General features: G+C 46.1%; 1 protein-coding gene across 6 annotated transcripts in view; it reads right to left on the minus strand.

Moving 5' to 3' along the window:
* The window catches only part of ptgesl (prostaglandin E synthase 2-like), a 58138-nt gene that overhangs the window by 24437 nt on the left and 10912 nt on the right, over positions 1–22789 (minus strand). For 2 of the 6 annotated variants that reach the window (XM_077599844.1, XM_077599843.1), the window contains exons 2-3: positions 7434–7643; positions 7287–7342 (exon numbers count right to left, since the gene is read on the minus strand). The exons of 2 other annotated variants lie outside the window; for them this stretch is intronic. In XM_077599844.1, coding sequence (XP_077455970.1) covers positions 7287–7342; positions 7434–7643 — 266 coding nt within the window. Of the gene's footprint in view, positions 1–7227; positions 7343–7433; positions 7644–22789 lie in introns of those variants that run through there. 2 more of the 6 variants (XM_077599845.1, XM_077599848.1) reach the window with 2 other exon arrangements.

Consider the following 22789-nt stretch of genomic DNA (forward strand, 5'->3'; position numbering starts at 1 on the left):
GATTTAACAGTTTTGTCAACCCGCAATGGCTGGAGAAGAAGAGGATTTGGTTGCAGATTTACTGTCAAACCCAATTTCAAGACGGACTTTTCAAGAAAAGCCGGACATCATTAAGAAAGGTCGGACAACTCCGAAGCTAGAGTGGAGAGTGTAGGGAAACGGAGCTCCACAACGAAAAGGTGAAGAAAAATGGGGAAATATTAACAAGACTGATAGACTGTCTTTTTTGGGGGGCAAGCAGGAACTTTCATTTTGGGGACACGATGAAAGCACTGGATCCAAAAACAAAGAAAACTATGTGGAGCTTCTTTCTCTCATTGCGGAAACGGTGGATGAGACGACAGACGGGAGTAACGCAGCGCAGCACGCACTGATTTTTGGTGAGTAAAATGTGGCTGTATTCCTAAATAATATTTCAATTTTCTGAGGTTAATATTGATACTTTTTATGTGTCGCATCTGTTGCTGTAGTAAAGGTTTTATAGCCATTCATTTTCTGAACCACTTTATCCTCATTAAGGTCGCGGGGGGTGCTGAAGCCTCTTCCAGCTGACTCTGGGCCAGAGGCGGGGGTCACCCGCCGATCGCAGGGCACGAGGAGACGGACAACCATGCACACTCGCACCCATACCTAGGGGTATTTTAGAGTGTCCAATCAACATGCATGTTTTTGGAATGTGGGAGGAAACCGGAGTAATCCAGAGGAAACCCACACAGGTCTGGAGAGAACATGCAAACTCCACATAAAATAGTTAGTATTGAGGGTTCGATTGATTCAGACATAGCACTACTGAAGGCCTAGGTCTGAAATGCATGGCCTGCCACTGCTACATGTTTTCACATCTTTCCTGATACAAAAATACAAGTACACAAGTACAATTATCAAAAAGTTAATTTATTAAATATTAAATATAATCATATGAAAACTAATGTGTTAATATCTACCGTATTTTCACGACTATAAGGCGCACTAAAAAGTCTTAAATTTTCTCCAAAATAGAAACGGCGCCTTATAATGCGGAGCGCCGTGTGTAAGCTCTAAACCAGGGGTCTCAAACTTGCGGCCCGCGGGCCAACTGCGGCCCTCGGGACGATAATTTGCGGCCCCCGTCTTAATATGAAAGATTAATGTTCGTGCGGCCCGCAAAATTGATATGAATGACACTTGTGTTCGGAGCAATGTTCCCTCTAAGCTGCGTGCGTGCGCAATTGCGCACTACTCTCGTCTTCTCTGCGCAGTAGCAATCATATGGCGCGCAGTAAAAAATAAAAAAATAAAATCGATTTTTTTTTTTTTTTTAATTTTTTTTTACCCCTTTCCCCATGATGGCGCCGTTTAAGTGGCAGCCAGTGGCAGTAGCTCTGTCCACTCATGTTTTTCGTGTTTTACAGCATGTTTTACATGAAAAATTAGAGGGAACATTGACATGCACCTGCTTGTGGCAGGTGTGATACTGGTGTGCCCATAGCGAGCAACGATGATGTCGTGACCGGATGATTCGCCTAAAGACGTTTCGCCGACGGACGTTTGACAGACGGACAGGTCGTACTAGTATTTGTTAGTTTAATGATTAAATACAAATAATAGTATTTGTATTTAATCATTAAACGCTGTTTTCTGCTGGATTTGACCGAATTTGAGAGCATTTTGAGGTGTTTGGCGAATGGACGTCTATAGACGTTTTTTTGCCTCCATCGCGATATCATCCAGTACAGTGGTACCTCGTCCTACGACCGTTCGTCATACGGAATGCTCGTCTTACGGGGGAAATTTCGATCGAATAATTCGCCCGTGATGCGGTCAAAGTTTCGTGATGCGACCAAGCCAGGTTGCCATGGCATTTTTTTTGGCATATCTTTCGTGTATAACAATATTTACGAGCACCGGATGAGCTATTCAGACCAGGAAACGCACAACGCGCATGCGCGGTGAAAAGAGGGCTTTCTGGGTAATGAAGTATACTCGTGCTCGCAAAAGTATCCCCGGTAGCAACTCTATCATAGGCGCCGTTCGATGGGACGCGAACACAGATGCTACAAGCTAAAAGGAGCCGCTAGCCAGCGCCCTGAAGCTCACATGAGCAGCGGGGCGATCGCTGATAAAAGACTCTGCTCGTTGGCTGCTCATAAGAACATCGGGGGCACTGGCTCGCAACAGCATCCCCGGTAGCAACTCTATCATAGTCGCCGTTCGAGGGGATGCAAACACAGATGCTACAAGCTAAAAGGAGCCGCTAGCCAGCGCCCCTGTAGCTCTCATGAGCAGCGGGGCGATCGCTGATAAGACTGCTTGCTGCTCGTTGGCAAGTGGTCGTGCGTTCTCCGATTGTGAGGACATTTGTGTGCATCATTTTCGGAATATTTTGAAGGGAATAGTACGACAGCAAACAGCCCGTCGATAGCGAACGTGAGGGTGGAGTGTTTGTTCTGTTTACGAGTGCGTTGTGTGGAGGAAAAAAAAAAACGAAGCCCCTCTCCCCTCGGCGAAATCCGGCCAATTTTAGTTAGATTAAACACTTTATTTCTATTAAACCACTCGTTATTTATTACTTTGTCAATATATGGCGAATTATAAGAAATAAAACATTTTTTTTCAATCCAATATCCTGTTTCTGGTGTTTTTTTCAGAGAGTTGGAACGAATTAAATTGTTTCCCATTCATTTCAATGGGAAACTTTACCTCGAGTTACGAGTAACTTGTCATACGAGCTCAGTCCCGGAACGGATTAAGCTCGTATCTCGAGGTACCACTGTATTTGTATTTAATCATTAAATGCTGTTTTAGGATGGATTTGACCCGATTGCTGTCAATTTACGGCTCGGTTCTGCTACATCTGCCTGCCCAAGAGTGCTTATTCCCGGGCTGCCATTGATGGTAGACAAACATTGATTTTTACTATAATTTGGACAACACCGGCGGCGGGCCGGATTAAAAATCCTAACGGGCCGTATATGGCCCGCGGGCCGAGGTTAAAAAACTTGTACACACACGATCCGGCGGGGCGAGCGCGCGAATCCCGTTTCGGCGAAACCTCCGTTCGTCCGAATGAACGTTCGGTGGAACGTCCATTCGGCGACCTGCCCGTCTGTCAAACGTCCGTCGGCGAAACGTCTTTAGGCGAATCATCCGAGTACCGATGATGTCGCTCACACTGGTACTCAGTGCGCTCAGGGAGGTTGTCTTTCTGCTCAGACCAACAAAAAATTAGAGGGAACTTTGGTTCGGAGCTGAATGAACCAATCACGGTGAGGTATACGGCTCTGGAGGGCGGGACATCGGCCGAGCTGTCCAGTGCCTCGCTCACTCACTCATTCATTCCTCCAATCAGCTGGGCGGAGGAGAAGCCGTGAGGCCAATCACTCCGCTCGGCGCGCACACTCCTCCGCTGCTCTCAGCATAGAACTGAATGAGGCGCTATGATCCGTGATCCAGCCTGTGTCAGTGTCTGTAGCCATCTCCGCGATTGAAACGGAGAGCGAAAGTGCACATGCGCCACAAACCCGCGCGACTGAATGTGAAAGATCAACCCGAGACTCATTCCAAGTGGAAAAACATATTACAGAGCCCCAGAGATGTCGCTTTCAAAGCCTGCCGTGAAGAGAAAGGTCGGTGATGAGCACAGACGGTTTCAAGAAAAGTGGGGAGTGCAATATTTCTTTGTTGAACACAGGGGCACCCCGACGTGTCTCAATTACACTGAAAAAGTTGCGGTGCACAAGGAATACAATTTGAAACGTAATTGTACTACGAGACATGCTGAGGAGTACGAAAAATACCAGGGAGATCAGAGAGCCAACCAGGTTGCCAGTCTTAAAACACGTCTTCTGAGGCAACAGGATTTCTTCAAGAAGGCTACCAAAGACAGTAATGCAGCAGTCAAAGCTAGCTACGCCGTTTGTGAGTTGATTGATCCTGTGCTAAGTGATCCCAAATGGCTCATGGACTTGGCTTTTCTTGTTGATATCACACATGAGCTTAATGTACTGAACAAGAAGCTACAAGGCCAGGGGCAACTTGTCAGTGCTGCCTATGACAACGTGAGAGTATTCTGCACTAAACTTGTGTTATGGAAAGCCCAGCTCTCTCAGACAAACCTTTGCCATTTCCCAGCATGCAAGGCTCTTGTGGATGCAGGCACACCATTCAGTGGTGAGAAGTATGTTGAGGCCTTTTCGAAGCTACAGGAGGAATTTGATCACAGATTTGCAGACTTCAAGACACACAAAGCCACATTTCAAATTTTTGCGGACCCCTTCTCCTTTGATGTGCAAAATGCCCCTCCTGAGCTTCAAATGGAGCTCATTGACCTGCAGTGCAACTCTGCACTCAAAAATAAGTTCAGGGTGGTGAGTGGAGAAGCAGACAAGCTTGGGCAATTTTTGAGAGAAATGACCCCCAGCTTCCCTGAACTTTCCCGAATGTTCAAGCGGACCATGAGCCTGTTTGGGAGCACATACTTGTGTGAGAAGCTCTTCTCCATCTCAAACTTCAATAAGTCCAAGTACAGGTCCAGACTTACTGATGAGCATCTTCAAGCTCTACTGAGGGTTTCCACTGCTTCCTCCCTCAAGCCAAATGTGACTCAGCTATGTGAGAAGAAGCGCTGCCAGGTCTCTAGCAGCAAGGAGTAGGCAAGAGAAGCCGTGTTCAGAATATTTCATGTTCAATGTTCCATTCAAGTTCAGAAAGTTAAGGTTAAAGAGCTGTTAATACAGACATTTGAAATGGAATAAAAATAATTCATTTTCTCTACTTAGGCAGCCAGTGTATATCTCTCATTATTATTATTTTATTTTTGTATTACTGATTGATTGATTTTTTTATTCATCTTTAAGTTAATTTATTTAATTCATCATTTTTTGTTAAAAAATAAAGATATTTGATAACGTTGGAATGTTTTATCAGCGCTTTTCTTGTGGAAATCCTGATGCGGCCCAGTCTCACCCAGACTCGGCCTCTAGCGGCCCCCAGGTAAATTGAGTTTGAGACCCCTGCTCTAAACCCTGACTGAGAACACTTCTTGCCGACACGCTTCTTATATAGAGAGAAGGCGGACGTGGGTGGGGTCAGACGCTAAAGGCACGCCCCTACAAGGTACCCGTATATAGTGTGGGCATGTGTTTATTGCAAAACAATTTCGGTTTGGTTTCTAAGGCCCCCCGAAGCAGCGGTGAAAAACCAAGTCACGAAAATGAACTCTGAGCTTGCCGTCATTCCCGGAGGCTTAACTAAAGCGCTAGTTACGCTAGCTACTATTTGCAAATGGATTGTGGCCGCCTGGACGAACGTGTCTGCTTGCACGGTTGTTAAAGGCACTAACAACAGATGCTTGAAAACCGCTGGACATCGGCATCAACACAGCTTTACGAAGGGTGGCAGGCAGTGCCGGGCTAGTTACGCTAGCTACTATTTGCGAATGGATTGTGGCCACCTGGACGAACGTGTCTGCTTTCACGGTTGTTCGAGCTTTTGCCAAAGCCGGCATCATTTCTGTGGAGCCACATGGCAATGACAGTGACTCGGACAACGAAGAGAGGGAACCCGGCGTTTTTGATGACTCATTTAGACAATTGTTCAATTCGGACACAGAAAGAGGACTTTGATGGATTTGTGGATGATGATGACGTGAGTACATTGTAAAATAGCTAAATAAAGTACAACCGAACTCAGTTTTGCTTTTGTTGCCTTTTTAAAAACGTGTTTTTAGCGTGTCCGTATGTTTAAGCTGGTGTGTTTTGCCATGCCTGGCTGCGCCATTAAAAGCGGTGCGTCTTGCGTGTGTGTCAAATACAGAAATAGCACTAGTTACTGACACTGCGCCTTTAAATGCGGTGGACCATATAGTCGTGAAAATATGGTAATTGTAATTTATATATTAAAAAAAATTGTACATGATTTCAATTTCAATACCGCACTCGTAGTGAAAAGTTCCTCTCCGCTTGGCATGAATCCAAAAAAACTGTTTAATGGGAGTATTAGTTCAAGTCCTCCTGCACAGTCCTTAAAGGGCAGGCCCCATTCAGCGAGGTACAGCTTCATGTTCGGGATGAAACGTGTGAAGGCTTTTGTGATCCAGGTTTTCCGGTGGCTCATCCATTAGACAGGCAGCAATCTTTGTTCTTTTTTTTTAAAGCATGAGGACGGTCTAAGTTGTAGATTAAGGCTGGCTTTACCATGAATCCAGCCAGCAGCATACCCACACGAGTGTCAGGCGATCCGTGTGAACCCTGTCACTTTCAGTTCATCTTTAAAAAAGAATGTCCGGGAAGGCATCCTCATACAAAAAACGTACTCAGGAAGATCACCACTCTCTTCAGTTATTTTAGGGAACTTTTCTTCGACGTACCGTGTCGCTGCCTGTCCCGGCCGGGACCGGGTCGGGAGGAAGGCCTCGCTCGCCGCCGGCACGCGCCCCCGGCTCGTGGTGGCACCGCTTTTCAGCTCAAGTGCCCTGTTCTGAAACGGCGAGGCGGCGATGGCTTCAGCAATGATTCTTGCACAATATGCTTAGGAGGCATTTTCAACGGCGACTCAAAATCCAAACAAAGCCTGAAAAGAAATTCTTCGGCGTGTCATTCTTTAGCACCGAAGAAGCGGAGCCGTGACTTCCACCATTTTTCACCATCTTACAGTTGCGATTTCAGCGTGAATTTTGACATTTTGACAGTTTTTTTAAAATATACTTAATATAAAATCCATGGTGTACTGAAGTGGCGATGTGGTGAAGGATCACAGATCACTAATTCACGGCATATGTCACTTCCCCTTTTAGGATAGTGTCTATCTCCAAATCCGACTCCAATCTATTTCACTCTAGCTCTGATCTTCCTCCATCCATTGACAATGCCAACTGCATTCGGCTCCTGTCTGCCTCTCTGCAGACTCTAGAAACGCAAGCGCAAAATGTAGGAGCTCACATTTTTCAATTTACTTTACTTCAACAATACACATTATAAATGTATAATGACAATAATAACATTCAATAGAAAGAGAAATATACATAGGCTTGAGCAGTTAACACACATTCAGGACAATTAACAAGATGGTTATGGTTTTTTTCCCCCCCAATACAAGGGCTGTACTAAAGTGACGTCCATGGCCTCGCTCAAAACTGTGTTTTTTTGGTGGTTTTTTTGCAATATATTATTCAGTGAGACAATTAAAATAGTACTTTGGTGACAGTATGTTCAGAACGTAAGTAGTAGAATTTTGTAGTTACAAACATACATGGAGGTTAACTTTGTCGTCATCATAGTTCACATGGTAGTTCACCTAAAAGGGCTTACTTGCTGACTAAGTAGGTTTTCAGAAAGCTTATAATGACAGACGAGTCGTTCAGTTGCTGCAACAACAACAAAAACAGCATCACATATTTATGCAGAGCCAACAATCAAGATGTGTGCCAGTCAGTATATCAGCGTTAGTTAGCGTACCAGGTTCCCGTTCACCATCAAAATGGGAACCTTTCTGTAAGTTGACCATTTGATCTCACGACGCATGACAGGATTCACCTCCACCACTTGGTAGTCCAGGCCATGGTAATCGAGAAAGGCCCGTACTTTGCTGCAGAATGGGCATGTTTGATACTGGTACAGCGTAAGTGAAGGGAATGCCGATGGTGAAGGATCTCCTTTAGTGTGTGCCTAAGGCAAACAAGAAAGCCCACGTTATTTCTATTGGGCAAGTTCCCTGATGTCTGGCTAGGACAGGGGAGGGCAAACTATTCCACAAAGGGCCGCAGTGGGTGCGGGTTTTCATTCCAATCTGGTGGCCTACAAGTGCAATCAGTGGATTGCAGTCAAGTGCTTCTTGTTTTTTGCAGAAATTTTATTGGTCAAAGTGTCTGTGCCGGATCAGTTGGAACAAAAACCTGCACCCACAGCGGCCCTCGAGGACCGGTTTGCCTACCCCTCGCTAGGACATTGAGAGTCATCGCTTTTAGTACATCCCATCCTTGCATTGTCAAAAATTACAAGTAAGGATTATGAAATATAATATCAAAATACACAATAATTAAACGACATATTCCAGAAGGCTGAATTGGGGCGACAGCAAATATTAATGAACATATATATGAAAATATCTAAGATTGTAGCCGAGGGCTAATTTACACCTTTAGTCCCTTGTGCAGCTTGAACGATGACCCATACATACATACACACGCTTACTTCATAATAGAGAATTTTTGTTGTTCTGTTGGGCAATAAAAACAACTCAGCGCCACCTTTCTCTGTGGTGGTCAGGTAGTGTAATATCAGTTTAAAATTATTATTTTTTTAATCAAAGGCTTTTATTATTATTGTTGACAAAAAATATTTCTCGACAATTATCGTGATCGTTTTATCGCCCAGCTCTACCTCAAGGAAACATGCAAAGGCCCAACTGACACACATTTAACGGGTTTCTGTGCTACAAGCTGCACAGATCCAGCCCAAATATGAAGCAACAGATTCAGAGCAGCGGGGCTCAGCCGGCGGGTATCAGGAGCTGCTGGCCTCATGCTTGGCCATGCACAACAAGCGCGACACGGAGAACGGCGTCTGTGCGGAAATAAGATTTAACGGGAGCCTATTCACATCAGAATATGATTTCCACCTGTGCCAAACAGCAGAGGACTGAAATGTCAATTTTTAATCGTTTCATTTTCGTGGGCCAAAACTCCATTGCAGTAGCAAGACAGACACACAAGACATTGTAGACCTAGGTAAAGAAAACTCGAGCCACACACAAAGTCCACAAGGTGGGGACCTTCTGCCCACAGACTGAGGTTAAATATGCAGAGTCACTCTTTCAAGCTGATGCACACAGTCCCTCGGTAGTCTGGAGGTTTTAAAGATCATTTTCCTTGCCTAAATCCTCCTAAACTGTCCTATCACCTGATCAGCAGCAGCGGAGAAGCCAGTGGGGGGGCTTCAAAGCACACAAGCAGCCCAGCAAGCACCGGCAGCTCCTCCATCTGACCGGGGAGAGATCTCACACTCTCATGACAATGATGGAATGCTCGGTCTGAAGTGTTGCCTCTTCTCCCGGCACTATCGCCCACTGCTCACAGTTGATCACGCGTGCGTGACAGCGGAGGCACGGCTGAACGGCTCCAAAGACGTCTAGGACTAGCACAAGAAACCAAGGCACACGACGGGTGGGGTCGAGTCACAAAGGTCGCTACCGCTACTGGCTGCCACTTGAGCAGCACCAGGAGGGAGACGACAGTTGGAACCTTCACGAGGTGTCTCCCGAGAGGCCGCCCGCCACGGCCTGCGAATCCAACACAACCACCCAGAGCTACCACCCAGGAACATGGCGCCCTATGTTTTTCATCCAGCCAGAGATGTCCGCCCTGCCCCACACCTCCGGTTACTCCTCCTAAGGAAACAAAACTGGGACTCGAAGACCCGACGCCTCAGCTCGACGGTTATAACGTGATTCGCCAAGACCGTGAGGGCTCAGGCACAAAACAGCGACGAGGCGGGGGTCTCCTTGTCTACCTGAGATGCGGCATCCCCTACTCCATCCTTCCAGCGTCCCTATCAGGCCCCCTCGAACTCCAGCATATCCACATTCCCATCGCCCGCAGGCGGCACCTCTCACTGGTCAACGCCTACATCCCCCTGGCGACATCGGATTATTGTCCTGCCCCCCAAGATTTCTCCTGGTTAAACTCGCTCCCCACGGAGCATGGCCTGATCTGCGGGGATTTCAACGCGCACCACCCGACCTGGGATATACTTGCCAAGACAGATCCCAGGGGTAACGCAATCCATCAATGGGTCGATGACCATGACCTAACTCTCCTTAATGACGGCGTGTGGACACGAACTGCCAGATACCAACAAGGAGCAGGCATGAGTGCCCCCGACCTAACGATCACTGACCCCACCACGGCCGAACATCTGCAATGGGAACCCATCGACGAGATGACCTCCGACCACAGACCGATTCTGATTAGGTGGAACCGTGCTCTCCGTGTCGAATGCCAACAAAGAAGAGTACGACCCAACTTCTCGAAAGCTGACTGGAAGAGGTATCGTACCATCCTCATGGATCGCCTACCCGTAATCTCCGCAGCAGCCACAGCCCCGGAAAAACTCTCCCTCTTAGTGCAACACATGAAAGAGGCAGCAGCACTTACAATACCAGTCAAAGTTATCCGCCAGAAGGAGTCCCCATGGTTGACACAGGACCTGAAGGACCTCATCCGCGAAAGGAATCGACTACGTTGAGACCTCCAACAAAATAGGAAAGAATGGATAGCACTCTGTCAACAGATCAAACAAAAAAACACTGAAGCGAAAAGAAACGCATGGCGCTTACACCTCGCCAAGATCGCCGAGACAAGATCTACGGGACAAGCCTGGTCCTTAGTAAAATCCCTCTCAGGCACCAAAACACAACAATCTGGCGAGTCCCTGGTCTACAAGAACAAGGAGTACGTGAGTGACCGAGCCAGGGCAACAGCATTTATCAGGGAATATGCCTCGGTCAGCGGACGCAAGAGTGACAAGCGGAGCAGACGAGCAGTGCGTTCTCTACGTACAACTACCCGCAGACTGCTCGGCTCACCGCGACAAGTCCTCGAGCTCCCGTTCACCGATGCTGAACTGCAGACAGCGCTGTCCCAACTTAAAGCGGGTAAGGCAGCTGGACCCGACGACATAGCCCCGGACCTTCTAAAAAATCTTCCGGCAAACATCCTTCCCGAACTACTCCATATCGTCAACACCAGCTGGCTAGAGGGCTGGTGTACACAAGCTTGGCGAGTGGCCACCATCATCCCTTTCCTCAAAAAAGGGAAGTCACCAAAGGACGTTGGGAACTACAGACCCATCGCCCTCACCTCTACACTTAGCAAAACGATGGAAAGGCTCATCGTGAACCGTCTTGCCTGGTGGATGGAAGATAAACAGCTTCTCAGCCACTGGCAAGCCGGTTTTCGAAAGGGAAGAAGCACGACGGACCAGGCCCTGCGACTGTCGCAGTTCATCTCTGATGGCTTCCAGTCGACTCAACGACAACGCACGCTTGCAACATTCTTTGACTTCAGCATGGCATTCGACCAGGTATGGAGAACAGGTCTCTTACAAAAAATGGCAGACCTGGGGGTCCCCTACCGCTTCATCAGATGGATCGCCAACTGGCTCACAAATCGCACAGCCAGGGTCAGGATCAACAATACCGTCGGCAGGAGCAGAACCTTCAAAGAAGGGCTCCCCCAAGGCTCGGTCCTGTCACCCCTCTTATTCATCATCTACATTAATGACCTCCTCGACAAGTTCAACGATTCCACCCTGGTCAGCGCCTATGCAGACGATCTGGCTCTTGCTTGTCGGGGTAGGAACAAAGAGGAGGTGGAAAGCAGACTTCAAGCGGAGGTTGAAAAAGTCTGGAGGTGAAGTTCCGAGGCACACCTAAACCTTAACACCACCAAGTGTGATGCGTCATTTTTCAGCCTGGACTCAGCTGAGGCCAAATGGCAACCAAAGATCTTAATAAATGGCGCCACCCTCAAGCATAACCCCACCCCCACTTTCCTTGACGCATCTTTTGACCGACAACTCACGTTTGCAGAGCAAGCAAAAAAAGTCCGCCAAACCATGTCCAAAAGAACGAACCTCCTCCGCAAACTCAGTGGCACATCTTGGGGTTGGCAACCAAACGACCTTAGAACGGTGTATATTGCCACCCAGAGAAGTCTCGCAGAGTACGCAGCACCAGCATGGGCCCCCTGGCTGGCCCAAACTCACCTCAAATCCCTTGAAACCGCCCAACTGGAAGCAGCCCGCGCCATAACCCACCACCTCAGGTCTACCCCCACCGAAGCAGTCCTACATGAGGCACATCTTACACCCCTCTCATCCCGCCTCAAGTTACAAGCACTTCTTAAGGCGGATGCCTGGAACCTGCTGCCTCCTTCTGATCCCCGACACCGCCTCCTCCATGAAAACGTTAAAATGCGGTTACAAAAGAAGCCAGACTGGCGATCATCGACCCTTCCCCGTCTTACCGCTCTCGAACTCCATACCCCTTGCACATACTCTTCCCATCCCTGCCCACCCTGGCTATTACCCCCCCATCCAAACCGCCTTTACGGCAGTCTCTAAACACATGCCGACCATCATCCAAAGAGATAAGGCCGAAGAGCTCATCAGAAGCATGGGTAAACCGGACCTACAGATCTTCACAGATGGATCCACCAAAGAAGGCACTGCGGACGGTGGTGCAGGTTTTGTCGTCATTAAGGAGACTGCAATCATCCACCAATGGCATGGTGCCACTGGCACCCGCAGCAGCTCCTACCACTCTGAAAAAGTGGCACTGACCGAGGCACTCTCCTGGCTGAGGGAAACAGCAGACTGGCAGACATCAATTATCCTCAGTGACTGCAAATCACTGGTCCAAGCTATGGGAAACCCCCATACGCAAGACCCCGCCATTCGGAGACTTCAGGGTGACATCGCCCTTTTCCCTCCGCCTAAGCGACTACAGCTACTGTGGATCCCGGGCCACTGCAACATATGCGGAAACGACCTGGCCGATGCCCTAGCTAAACTTGGCTCGTTAGATGACCAAACCCATACCCCCCCCGGACGCAGCCACAAGACCTGCCATCATCCAACGTGAAGATCGCCTGAGGTGAAAAAGAAGAAGATGAGCAGCACCAACTTGGTTGCAGTAGCAAGAACGGATACAGACACAAGAAAGACATTGTAGAGTTGGATAATACTAGAAACACACAGGAAGTCTTCCACAAGACCGAGGTTGAAAATATGCAGAATCACTCTTCAAAGCTTATCCGCACAGTACCTCAGTCGTCTGGACCTGAAGAATCAGAAGTAAGAGTACAACACCCTCAACTCCGTTTCCGGCCTGGTAACCGCAGACGTCTCTTCTATATTATCGGGGAGGGATTTCACTTTCCCCACAATAACAAATGGAATGATTGGTCTGAAGCGTCGCTTCTTCTCCCGGCACTTATGTCCAGCTCTGGATTTCCAGCGGCATTGAGGTGTTGCTCTTTTTGCTGCGTATTGTTCACAGCTAATCCCATGTGTATGACAGCGGAGGCATGGCTGAATGGTTCCAAAAAAGAAGTAGCAGAAAGTAGCCAAGCTAACAGAACATAGAAAGCCACTACTTCAAACATATGTATGTAGCATGTAAAAAAGCTAATATGCCAAGTTTGTTATTTAGTCAATTTCTTTGGACTGGTTCTTATTAAAATGCATTATTTTTGTAAAATGTTTGGGTTCATTCAACCTAGATCGGTATTATGTAATCAATGTGTGTGCAGATTAATGGAATCAGATGTGCTGAAAAAGAGATTCAAACAAAACTTTGCAAGTTGCAACAAAAAAAAAACAAGAACTCGGAATAACTTTCTGGGTGCAGAAAATCTATTTGACCAATAAGATTGCACATTCTCTAAAGATTATTTCTGTTGGATCCAAGATGGCGGCGCACACGGGTGCAGCGGCTCTTTGCGCTCCAGTTTGGTGTTTTGTTTTCTCAATCTTATCGTTATTTCCGAACATCTGCGAGGCAAACTTTTTATACAGTCGCCAGGATTTAATTACTCTCGGGAGGAGATGCGATATATCCATCACAACAGATTACCAACGAATTTACAATATCCCCAAGGACATCGAGAACACCGGGATCTCCGTGGATAGTCAGCCCACCCAGCGTACAAAGGAGGCGGTGAAGGGAAAGAAAGCATACACAACGACTTGTGCTGCAACAGTAGGATCATTAACCCTCACTGTTCCTCTGATTTAGAGCTCTTGGCAGTACAGTGCAGGCCCTTCTATCTACATAGAGCTAATGATTGTCATTGTAATGGCTGTTTACATCCCACCGGATGCTAACATTAGCATGGCACTTAGCCTCCTGCTAGCGACTGTAAACAAATAGCAGCTTGACCACCCCGATGGAGTTTTTATTGTCACCGGTGACTTCAACAAAGCATGTTTAAAGACTGTTCTGCCTAAGTTTATCCAGTACGTGAAGTGTCACACTAGAGGAGATAAAACTCTAGACCATGTGTATTCTAACATCAAACATGCTTATAGAGCCACACCCCTCCCTCACCTTGCTGTATCCGACCATCTCTCCCTGTAACTCACCCCCTCACACACTACTCCAGAGGCTAACAAGGCCACAAATAAAGATAATAAAAACATAGCCTGAGGACGCCCTTTCTCAGCTGCCGGACTGTTTTTCCCGCACCATTTGGGAACTTTTTGAACACCACAACCTCCAGGACTACATGGACACTGTGCTTTCCTACATCAAAATTTGTACGGACACTGTCACTGTTAATAAACGTATCCGGGTTTTTCCTAACCAAAAACCCTGGATGACCAGTGAAACACAGGCACTCATCAAATGCCATAACACCGCCTTCAGGTTAGTGGACAAGTTACAATACAGCGCTGCCAGAGCAGACTTGAAGAGAGGCATTAAAAAGGCCAAGGCAGCATATACAAGCAAAATTGAGGAGCACTTCACAGAAAATAACCCAAAGAAGATGTGGCAGGGAATACGACACATTACCAATTACAAAGCAGATGCCTCATTAGCTGAGGAACTGAACCATTTGTTTGCCCGCTATGAGACTGACAAATCAGACTCAGTCTCAACACATCCACCACCACACTGCAGCAGTAGACTGAAGCTTCAGGAACATGAAGTGAGACAGGTACTGCGGACTGTGAACACCAGGAAGGCTGCTGGCCCTGACGGAGTACGTGGGAAGGTGTTCAAAGCATGTCCTGACCAGCTGACTGGGGTTTTCACAAAGATTTTCAATTGTTCCCTGCAACAATCAATCATCCCATCCTGCCTGAAATCCGCCACTATTATCCCTGTCCCTAAAAAGCAAACCATTGACAGCCTGAATGATTATAGGCCAGTTGCACTTACGCCTGTGATCATGAAGTGCTTTGAAAAGTTGGTCGCCCGCCACATCAGGGGTACAATCCCTCCCTCAGTTGACCCTCACCAGTTTGCTTATAGAGCAAATAGGTCCACTGAGGATGCCATCGCCGTAGCTCTACACACAGCACTGAGCCACCTGGAGCACCATGGGAACTATGTGGGGATGGTTTTCATTGACTATAGCTCAGCTATCAACACTATAATACCGGACATTCTGGCTGACAAACTCTCCCACCTTGGACTATCCTCTTCCATCTGCTGCTGGATAAAGAACTTCTTAACCAACCGACCACAAACTGTTAGACTTGGTCCCCACCTCTCTTCCTCCATTACACTGAGCACTGGCTCCCCTCAAGGCGGTGTACTGAGTTCTCTTCTGTACTCCCTGTACACATACGACTGTACGCTGACCCATCATTTGATGACTCCATCATCAAATTTGCCAATGACACCACTGTGGTCGTACTCATCTCAGGGGGATGAGTCTGCCTACAGAGATGAGGTCAACAAAATGTCTTCATGGTGTTTGGTGAACAATCTCACACTAAAAACCACAAAAACTAAAGAAATAATCCTGGACTTTCGTAAACGCAGCACAGATCTCGCCCCACTCCTCATAAATGGAGTATGCGTATACACGGTCCAGTCCTTCAAATCCCTGGGGGTGCACATCACGGACAAGCTCTCCTGGTCTACCAACACCACGGCAGTGGTGAAGAAGGCCCAGAAACGACTCCATTTCCTGAGGGTGCTCAAGAGGAACAACTTGGACACTAAGCTTCTGGTAACCTAGAGCCACTGTGGAGAGCATCCTGGCATACTGCATTACAGTGTGGTACGCTGGAAGCACGGTAGCAGACAGAAATGCCATGCAGAGAGTGATCAACACCGCCCAAAAGATCATCGGCTGCTCTCGGCCCTCACTGGATGACATTGCAGCCCTTGCTACTTCAGAGCCGGGAACATTGTCAGGGACCCATACCACCCTGGTCACAACCTGTTCCGGGCTGCTGCCCTCTGGCAGACGCTACAGGTCTCACAAAGCACGGACAAATAGACTTAAGGACATTTTTCCCACAGCCATCAGGACTCTGAAATTGCGTTAGCACGACACACAATCCCCTCTGTGCAATAACTTCGTGGTGTGCAATAACAGTGTGCAATATCTTAGATTGTGCAATATTTTAGAATTTACCTTGCCAGGATGTGACTTTTTATATTTTTTTTATTACTTGTGTTTTTTTACAGGGAAAACACACTGTTGAGTAGCACCACCAATTTCGTTACACGCAGCAGTGTATGATGACAATAAAGGCTTTTGATTTTGATTATCCCCTGTAAAGATTGTATCAACAATTGTCAACACAAAAAGCGGGAGCGCAGTAGAAAAGAGAGGCACCGAGAGAGACAGTTGGCGCAAGCATCATAAGCAAAAGACTGCGGCATTAAAACGTAAAATCGAATTGTCAACATTTTAAGCGTTGAGTTTTACTTTTCAGATGACTTTGTTTGCCAAGATTCATTATTTTGCTTAAATTTTTATGTTTTTGTAGCAACTTGCGTGTTTGGGAAGAACAATCCCCCGATAATAATTACCTAGTGTTCTATTATTGGACTTTCGTGCTCGTCGTGGATTGTCAATAATCAACATCATTTCAGGCGCAAGGGTGTCCATACAGTAATGCCTCGAATACTGCGGATAATGTAGAATCGCATGGCCACGATAATTGAAAAAAAAGGATCACCCCTATTATTACTACTGTTAGGATTATTAGTTCTACATTATTATATATTTGCTTGCAATGAAGAATATGCTTTGCTTTACTATTAAACTTAGTTTCATATTGTTATTATATGGTTGCTTGCAACGAAGTAAATGCTTTGCTCCTGAGAACTTTAGGTAGATTAAACACCAAAACGCCTTGGACTGCTTGGATTGAATTTAACAAAGAAGATTCAAATCACATGACTTTCAAACCTTCATTTGTTTTGACTATATTGACATCTCACTTGTTTCCGACACCTCCATTGAGAGTTGAGACATCCATTGTAACTAGGGTCCTTGAAGTTAATAAAGAAGAAAAGAAGCGTGTGACGCCAGCAGGAAGCGGGGACTTGACCTCACCACTTCTCTTCTCCTTCTGCGTGCATTTAGTAATGCCTATTAGTGCCTATCAACTACCATATTATATGTAGTGGGGCAAATAAGTATTTACACAGCCACCAATTGTGCAAGCTTTCCTACTTGAAAAGATTAGAGAGGCCTGTAATTGTCAACATGGGTAAACCTCAACCATGAGAGACAATGTGGTGGAAAAAAACAGAAAATCACATTGTTTGATTTTTAAAGAATTTAGTTGCAAATCATTGTGGAAAATAAGTATTTGGTCAATACCAAAAGTTCATCTCAATACTTTATGTTCCCTTTGTTGGCAATAACAGAGGCCAAACATTTTCTGTAACTTTTGACAAGCTTTTCACATACTGTTGCTGGTATTTTGGCCCATTCCTGCATGCAGATCTCCTCTAGAGCAGTGATGTTTTGGGGCTGTAGTTGGGCAACACGGACTTTCAACTCCCCCCACAGATTTCCTATGGGGTTGAGATCTGGAGACTGGCTAGGCCACTCCAGGACCTTGAAATGATTCTTACGGAGCCATTCCTTTGTTGCCCTGGCTGTGTGTTTGGGATCATTGTCGTGCTGAAAGATGAAAGGTTTTATCTGACCATAACACATTCTCCCAGTCCTCCTCTGAATCATCCAAATGCTCTCTGGCAAACCACAGACGGGCCTGGATGTGTACTGGCTTCAGCAGGGGGACACGTCTGGCAGTGCAGGATTTGCGTCCATGGCGGCGCATTGTGTTACTGATAGTAGCCTTTGTTACTGTGGTCCTAGCTCTCTGTAGATCATTCACTGGCCCTCCGTGTGGTTCTGGGATTTTTGCTCACCGTTCTTGTTATCATTTAGACGCCACGGGGTGAGATCTTGCATGGAGCCCCAGATCGAGGGAGATTATCAGAAGACTGAAGACTGATTATAAAAAGACTGAAGTATTAACATATAAACAATCTATAAATAAAAAATTCTAAATAATTTCAATACTGTACTCCGTGAAAATAGTTCCTCTCTGCTTGATATAAAAAACAGGTTAATGGGAGTTTTAGTCCAAGTGCGCACAATCCAGACCTTGAAGAGCAGCCCCCTTTCAGCTAGGGACAGCTTAGCATTCGGGATGAAACGGAAACTTTCCTGTTGCTCATCCAGTAGACAGGCAGCAAGGCTTTGTTCTTGTTCTTTAAATCTTGAGCAGTCGAAATTGCAGATTAAGGCTGGCTTTACCATAAAGCCAACAGCATTCCCACGCATGATGATGATACGCACTTTCAGTTCATCTTTGAATATTAACAATGTCTGCGAAGGCATCCTCTTCCAAAAAAGGCCAGCCTGAACCATGTTAAAATGTGCTCCTTAAGATAACCAACCATTCTCTTGAATTATGCAGAGCTGTCAACTTCTCCGGAATTTCCTGAGTTTACCTGGACAAGCAACACAAACTCCAGGACTCCGGACAATCTCCCTAAATAAATCAAAAAATTGTCACTTTTTTTAAGCAAACATTTTGAAAAAGTACCGAATTTCCTATTTAAATGCCTCAAAATTCACAATAGCGCTACGGCTTCCCCATATTATGCACAGGCGCCTGTGAGCAGGGCGCCGGCACGGGCGCCTATGAGTGGGGCGCCGGCACGGACGCTTGATAACGGGGGCCAGGAGCTGGTCTTAGTGAGCGGGTGGCTTGAACAGGCACTAGTGAGCGAGAAGCAGGGAGTGGCGCTAGTGAATGGAGTGCTGACTCGGGAGCTCAGGCGTCAAACACCACCCCACTCCTCCTTCCTCGCCATGGTGCTCGCCGCCGCCTCTGGGGGGACAGCGTAGCATGACTGTCATCCTACTCCGTGACACGGGAATAGTCAATCCTCCGTGTCTCCCCAATAAAAGGCGATTTCCTGGTTGTCAGCGGGCGCTGGTTAAAACTCCTACCTGAGCTCCCCCGCCGGCCACCACGTGGAGGTCCACACGAGAACCTAAGTAGGGGTCCATGGGAAAAAAGTCTGGCGAATAACTCCAGGGGAGAGTGTAGTAACCGGGTGAGTAAGTCACTGTCCTAATCTGAGTCCGAGTCCAACAGATTTACTAGCTCTGGACTGTCCTCACAATCCAAAAGAGTCCAAATCGTGATAAAAGGGTGTATTGACGGAGGGCAATGGAGGTTAAACAGTATTTTCTAGTCGAGAGCACAGGTAGACAGCAGTAGTCAGCAGGGGGATGACTGGCAGGCTCCCGCTGGTCCCATAGCTGGTCAGATCGTTCTGTCACAATCTGGAGGGGAGTGGTTGCGTAGCGCATAGTTAGACCCAAACGGGGGAAGCACACAAGGACATGGAATGGAATGCGCTTACAAAAACTTTAATAACTAAGTTAGCATATTCAGAAAATAACAAAGACAATGGAATCAGATAAAAACAAACCTGACCGGGAGGACGTAGGGGAACGAGGATCACGAGACATAGGCATGACAACGCAGAGATCCGACAAGGACTGACAAACACACAGGTTTTAAATAGACAGAGGTTGACGAGACGATCATAAAAAACACCTGGATCACACAAGAGGCAGCAATGCTGGAGATACACCAGGGGCGGGGAGACGACAGGTGAACTCAATGGGCAATCACATGGACAGGTCGCAGGGCAAAATACATTAGACCAATCCCTAACAGGCGGCTTCATTCATATGCCTGAGGAGGTTCATGCAGCAATAGATAAGGCCATAAAGCTGGCTTGGCTAGCTAGGTTATTCAGACATGATGATGGAGTCATGCTCACGGGTCACTCAACCCCGTAAAATACCTTATTTACTCGCATATAAGCCGCATTTGTCAGACAAGAAAAAAGACTGAATCGAGGGTACGGCTTATATGCTCGTAAAAAGATGGCATGCACGTAACTGCAAGGTGACAAAGACGAAACGCCATAACGCAAGACAATGCAGCCGATGCGGTCATTTATTTCAAAATAGAGAGAAGATAAACAGATAAAACACTAAACAAAATGTATTTTGACGTCTATGAATGACATTCAAGAAAAAAATAAACCATATCTTGCATAAAAGGTGAAAAACTCCCTTGTGCTTGCCACCGCTCACTCATTGGACCATGAATATGGAGGTGAAAATTGTGAATGAGGGGGCGGCTCATATGCGAGAAATTGTAAAATTCAACAATTTTAATGATGGCCGTGCCCCGATCTCGCCAAGATGGCTGCGCCCCGGCCTCACTAAGATGGCCGCGCCCCGAGCGAGCGGTGACGGGAACGTTTTATGCAAGATACGTTTTTGTCATGAATTTCATTCATAGACGTCAAAATAAATTTTGTTTAGCACTTTATGTTTATCTTTTCTGTATTGTAAAATAAATGACCGTATCGGCATTCGCTGGCGTCGTAACATCCCAGCGCACGCATGGGCGCCATTTTGTAGTGACGTCATCGTGTCACGGCACCGTCAAATTGCAGTTTTTTTGCAGTCGTGTTTTTATGCGCATATAAGCCGTGTCCTCGTTTCAGTCATCATTTTTTGTCTGAAAAAGCGGCTTATATGCGGGTAAATGCGGTATTTAAATTATTCTAGATTAAAGTAAAAAAATAATTCAATGATCAGTCACATTTTGCTGATTTTCTAAGTTGATATGCATCCCCCCAAATCTGGAATTATTGTAAATAAGTTATCCTGATTTTAGTTTAGACTGTTGAAATGTTAGTTAATAGAATTGGGGATGTCTTGACTCCCTGGGGAAAGTTTCACCTTATTCAACAAAGAGGAACTACCCCAGGGGGTCTGTTTGTCTGTTTTGTGAGGGTTGCAGGATATCGGGAAGGAGACTATAAAGATGTTAACTTGAAGGGGCATATGGTCATGATCAAAGAACCTTTTGTAACTGGGAGAGATCTCTCTCTCCTTTGATCAGCTTGAAACTTCCTGTAACTTGGACACTCCCAAAACACAATAAGAGAATTGGCAGGAGGAGATTTTCTTCAGAGTGTTTCGGAGGGCTGAGACGCGAACGGTCCTAAGAACCTCTCATTTTTAAATAAAGTTAACTAAAATTCTCTGTGATTTCCTTCTTTACAGATTGGTGATACAAATGTCTGGTGTTTAAACCGAACATTTAATTGGTCCTTCGAGCCGGATTCCAAGATACCGGACGATCCCAGCGGGTGAGCAAGATCCAGAAAAGTCTGTGGCCACAGCATAAAGATCCTTTTCCAGGACTGTTTCTTCCTTACGAGCTGGGGTCCAAAGGTTGAAGGGATACCGAGGACGCAGAGAATCGTGAGTAAATTTTATTTAAAAAAGGAATGAATGAGAACGAAGTAAAAAAAATAGAGAAAGTAAATAAAAAGCCCTGAGAATCCTAGGCTCTATCAGGTAAAATTCAAACAACAAACTTCCGTGGCGGACAGACCCCCTTAGTTGAAAAAGACTAATTAAATTCTGTAAAGGATAGCGGAGTCCAGGTTGTATTGAATGAACAATAACAGAAATCCGTGGCGGACAGACCCCCTTAGTTGAAAAAGACTAATTAAATTCTGTAAAGGTTGGCGGAGCCTTGGTTGCGAATTAAAAGGAGTGAACGTGTAAAAAGTGTGTATGGAAATACATTTTACCATTTGGTGATTTGTGTCTCATATCAAACAACAGGAGACAAATGTCGACCTCTAGTGGATGTATGTAGACATGAAACTCCGCCTGAAAAGGTTGAAGTGAGTTTACCACTAAAGGAATTTATCGACATCCTGTTGTCTAAACCCAGTGTTAGTGCACTATAGGTGCAAAGACCCACTGGGACTAAATTTTATTCAAAAATGGGTAAAGTACAGAGTAAAACAAGTAAAAAAGAGGAATTCCTCTCGGAACTCGCGTCTAAAGACTGGAAGATAGTCCATAGAGAGGATCCCGACGCGGTGGAATCCTTGCGTTATTGGGTAAAAAAATATGGGTTCACCGGTAGACTAATAATAAAAGATATCCGTGAACTACAACAAAAAAATCGAAGAATCGTGTAACAAAAAACGAAGTAAAATGCAAAAACGAGGTTATGATCAAACCAAAATTTGGCTGCGAATAGCAGGGCAAAGGGAAAAGGGTGAGAAAGTAGCTAAACAAAAAAGAGAAGAGAAAAGGCGGGAAAGAGAAGAGAGAGAAAAAAAGGTCATGTATCACAGGAAGGAAGATAATGAATATGTGGGTCCATATAGTGGAGTAAGACAAATGTTAGCACAGCAACAAGAACCGACTACTCTCGAAACAGCGATCTCCGGATCACCCCCTCCACAATATAAACTAAAAGAAACCCATCCAAAAGTACATCAAACTAGATCCCAAGGCGTAATCGGGGAATGGTCAAAAGGGTTAGTAACGGGACTGGAAGGTGTGCTGTCACCCCCACCAAAAGGAGCAGGGTGTAAAATACAAAAAGGGGGGGAGGAGGAGCACATGTATCCTTTGATAGAGTTACCAAACCCACAAGCGGGTGACCCAAACGCGGCACCCATCGTTAGAGTTTATAGGACGTGGACACAGGAAGATGTGAGGAAGGCTGTAGAAGGAATTTCACACCCAAAGGAAGATTTAGCTGAGTGCGAGGCAGGAATGGAAAACCTCAGACATTCATACCATTTAAATGGAATGGAGGTACAACAAGTATGGATGTGTAAATTGGGATCAGATTGGTTCTATGTTAAAGGGTCTTATAATCCGACCGATGGCGAAGGTAAAATCCTTCCGCCAGAA

This window comes from Stigmatopora argus, chromosome 5 (assembly GCF_051989625.1).
Source record: "Stigmatopora argus isolate UIUO_Sarg chromosome 5, RoL_Sarg_1.0, whole genome shotgun sequence".
Lineage (NCBI taxonomy): Eukaryota > Metazoa > Chordata > Actinopteri > Syngnathiformes > Syngnathidae > Stigmatopora > Stigmatopora argus.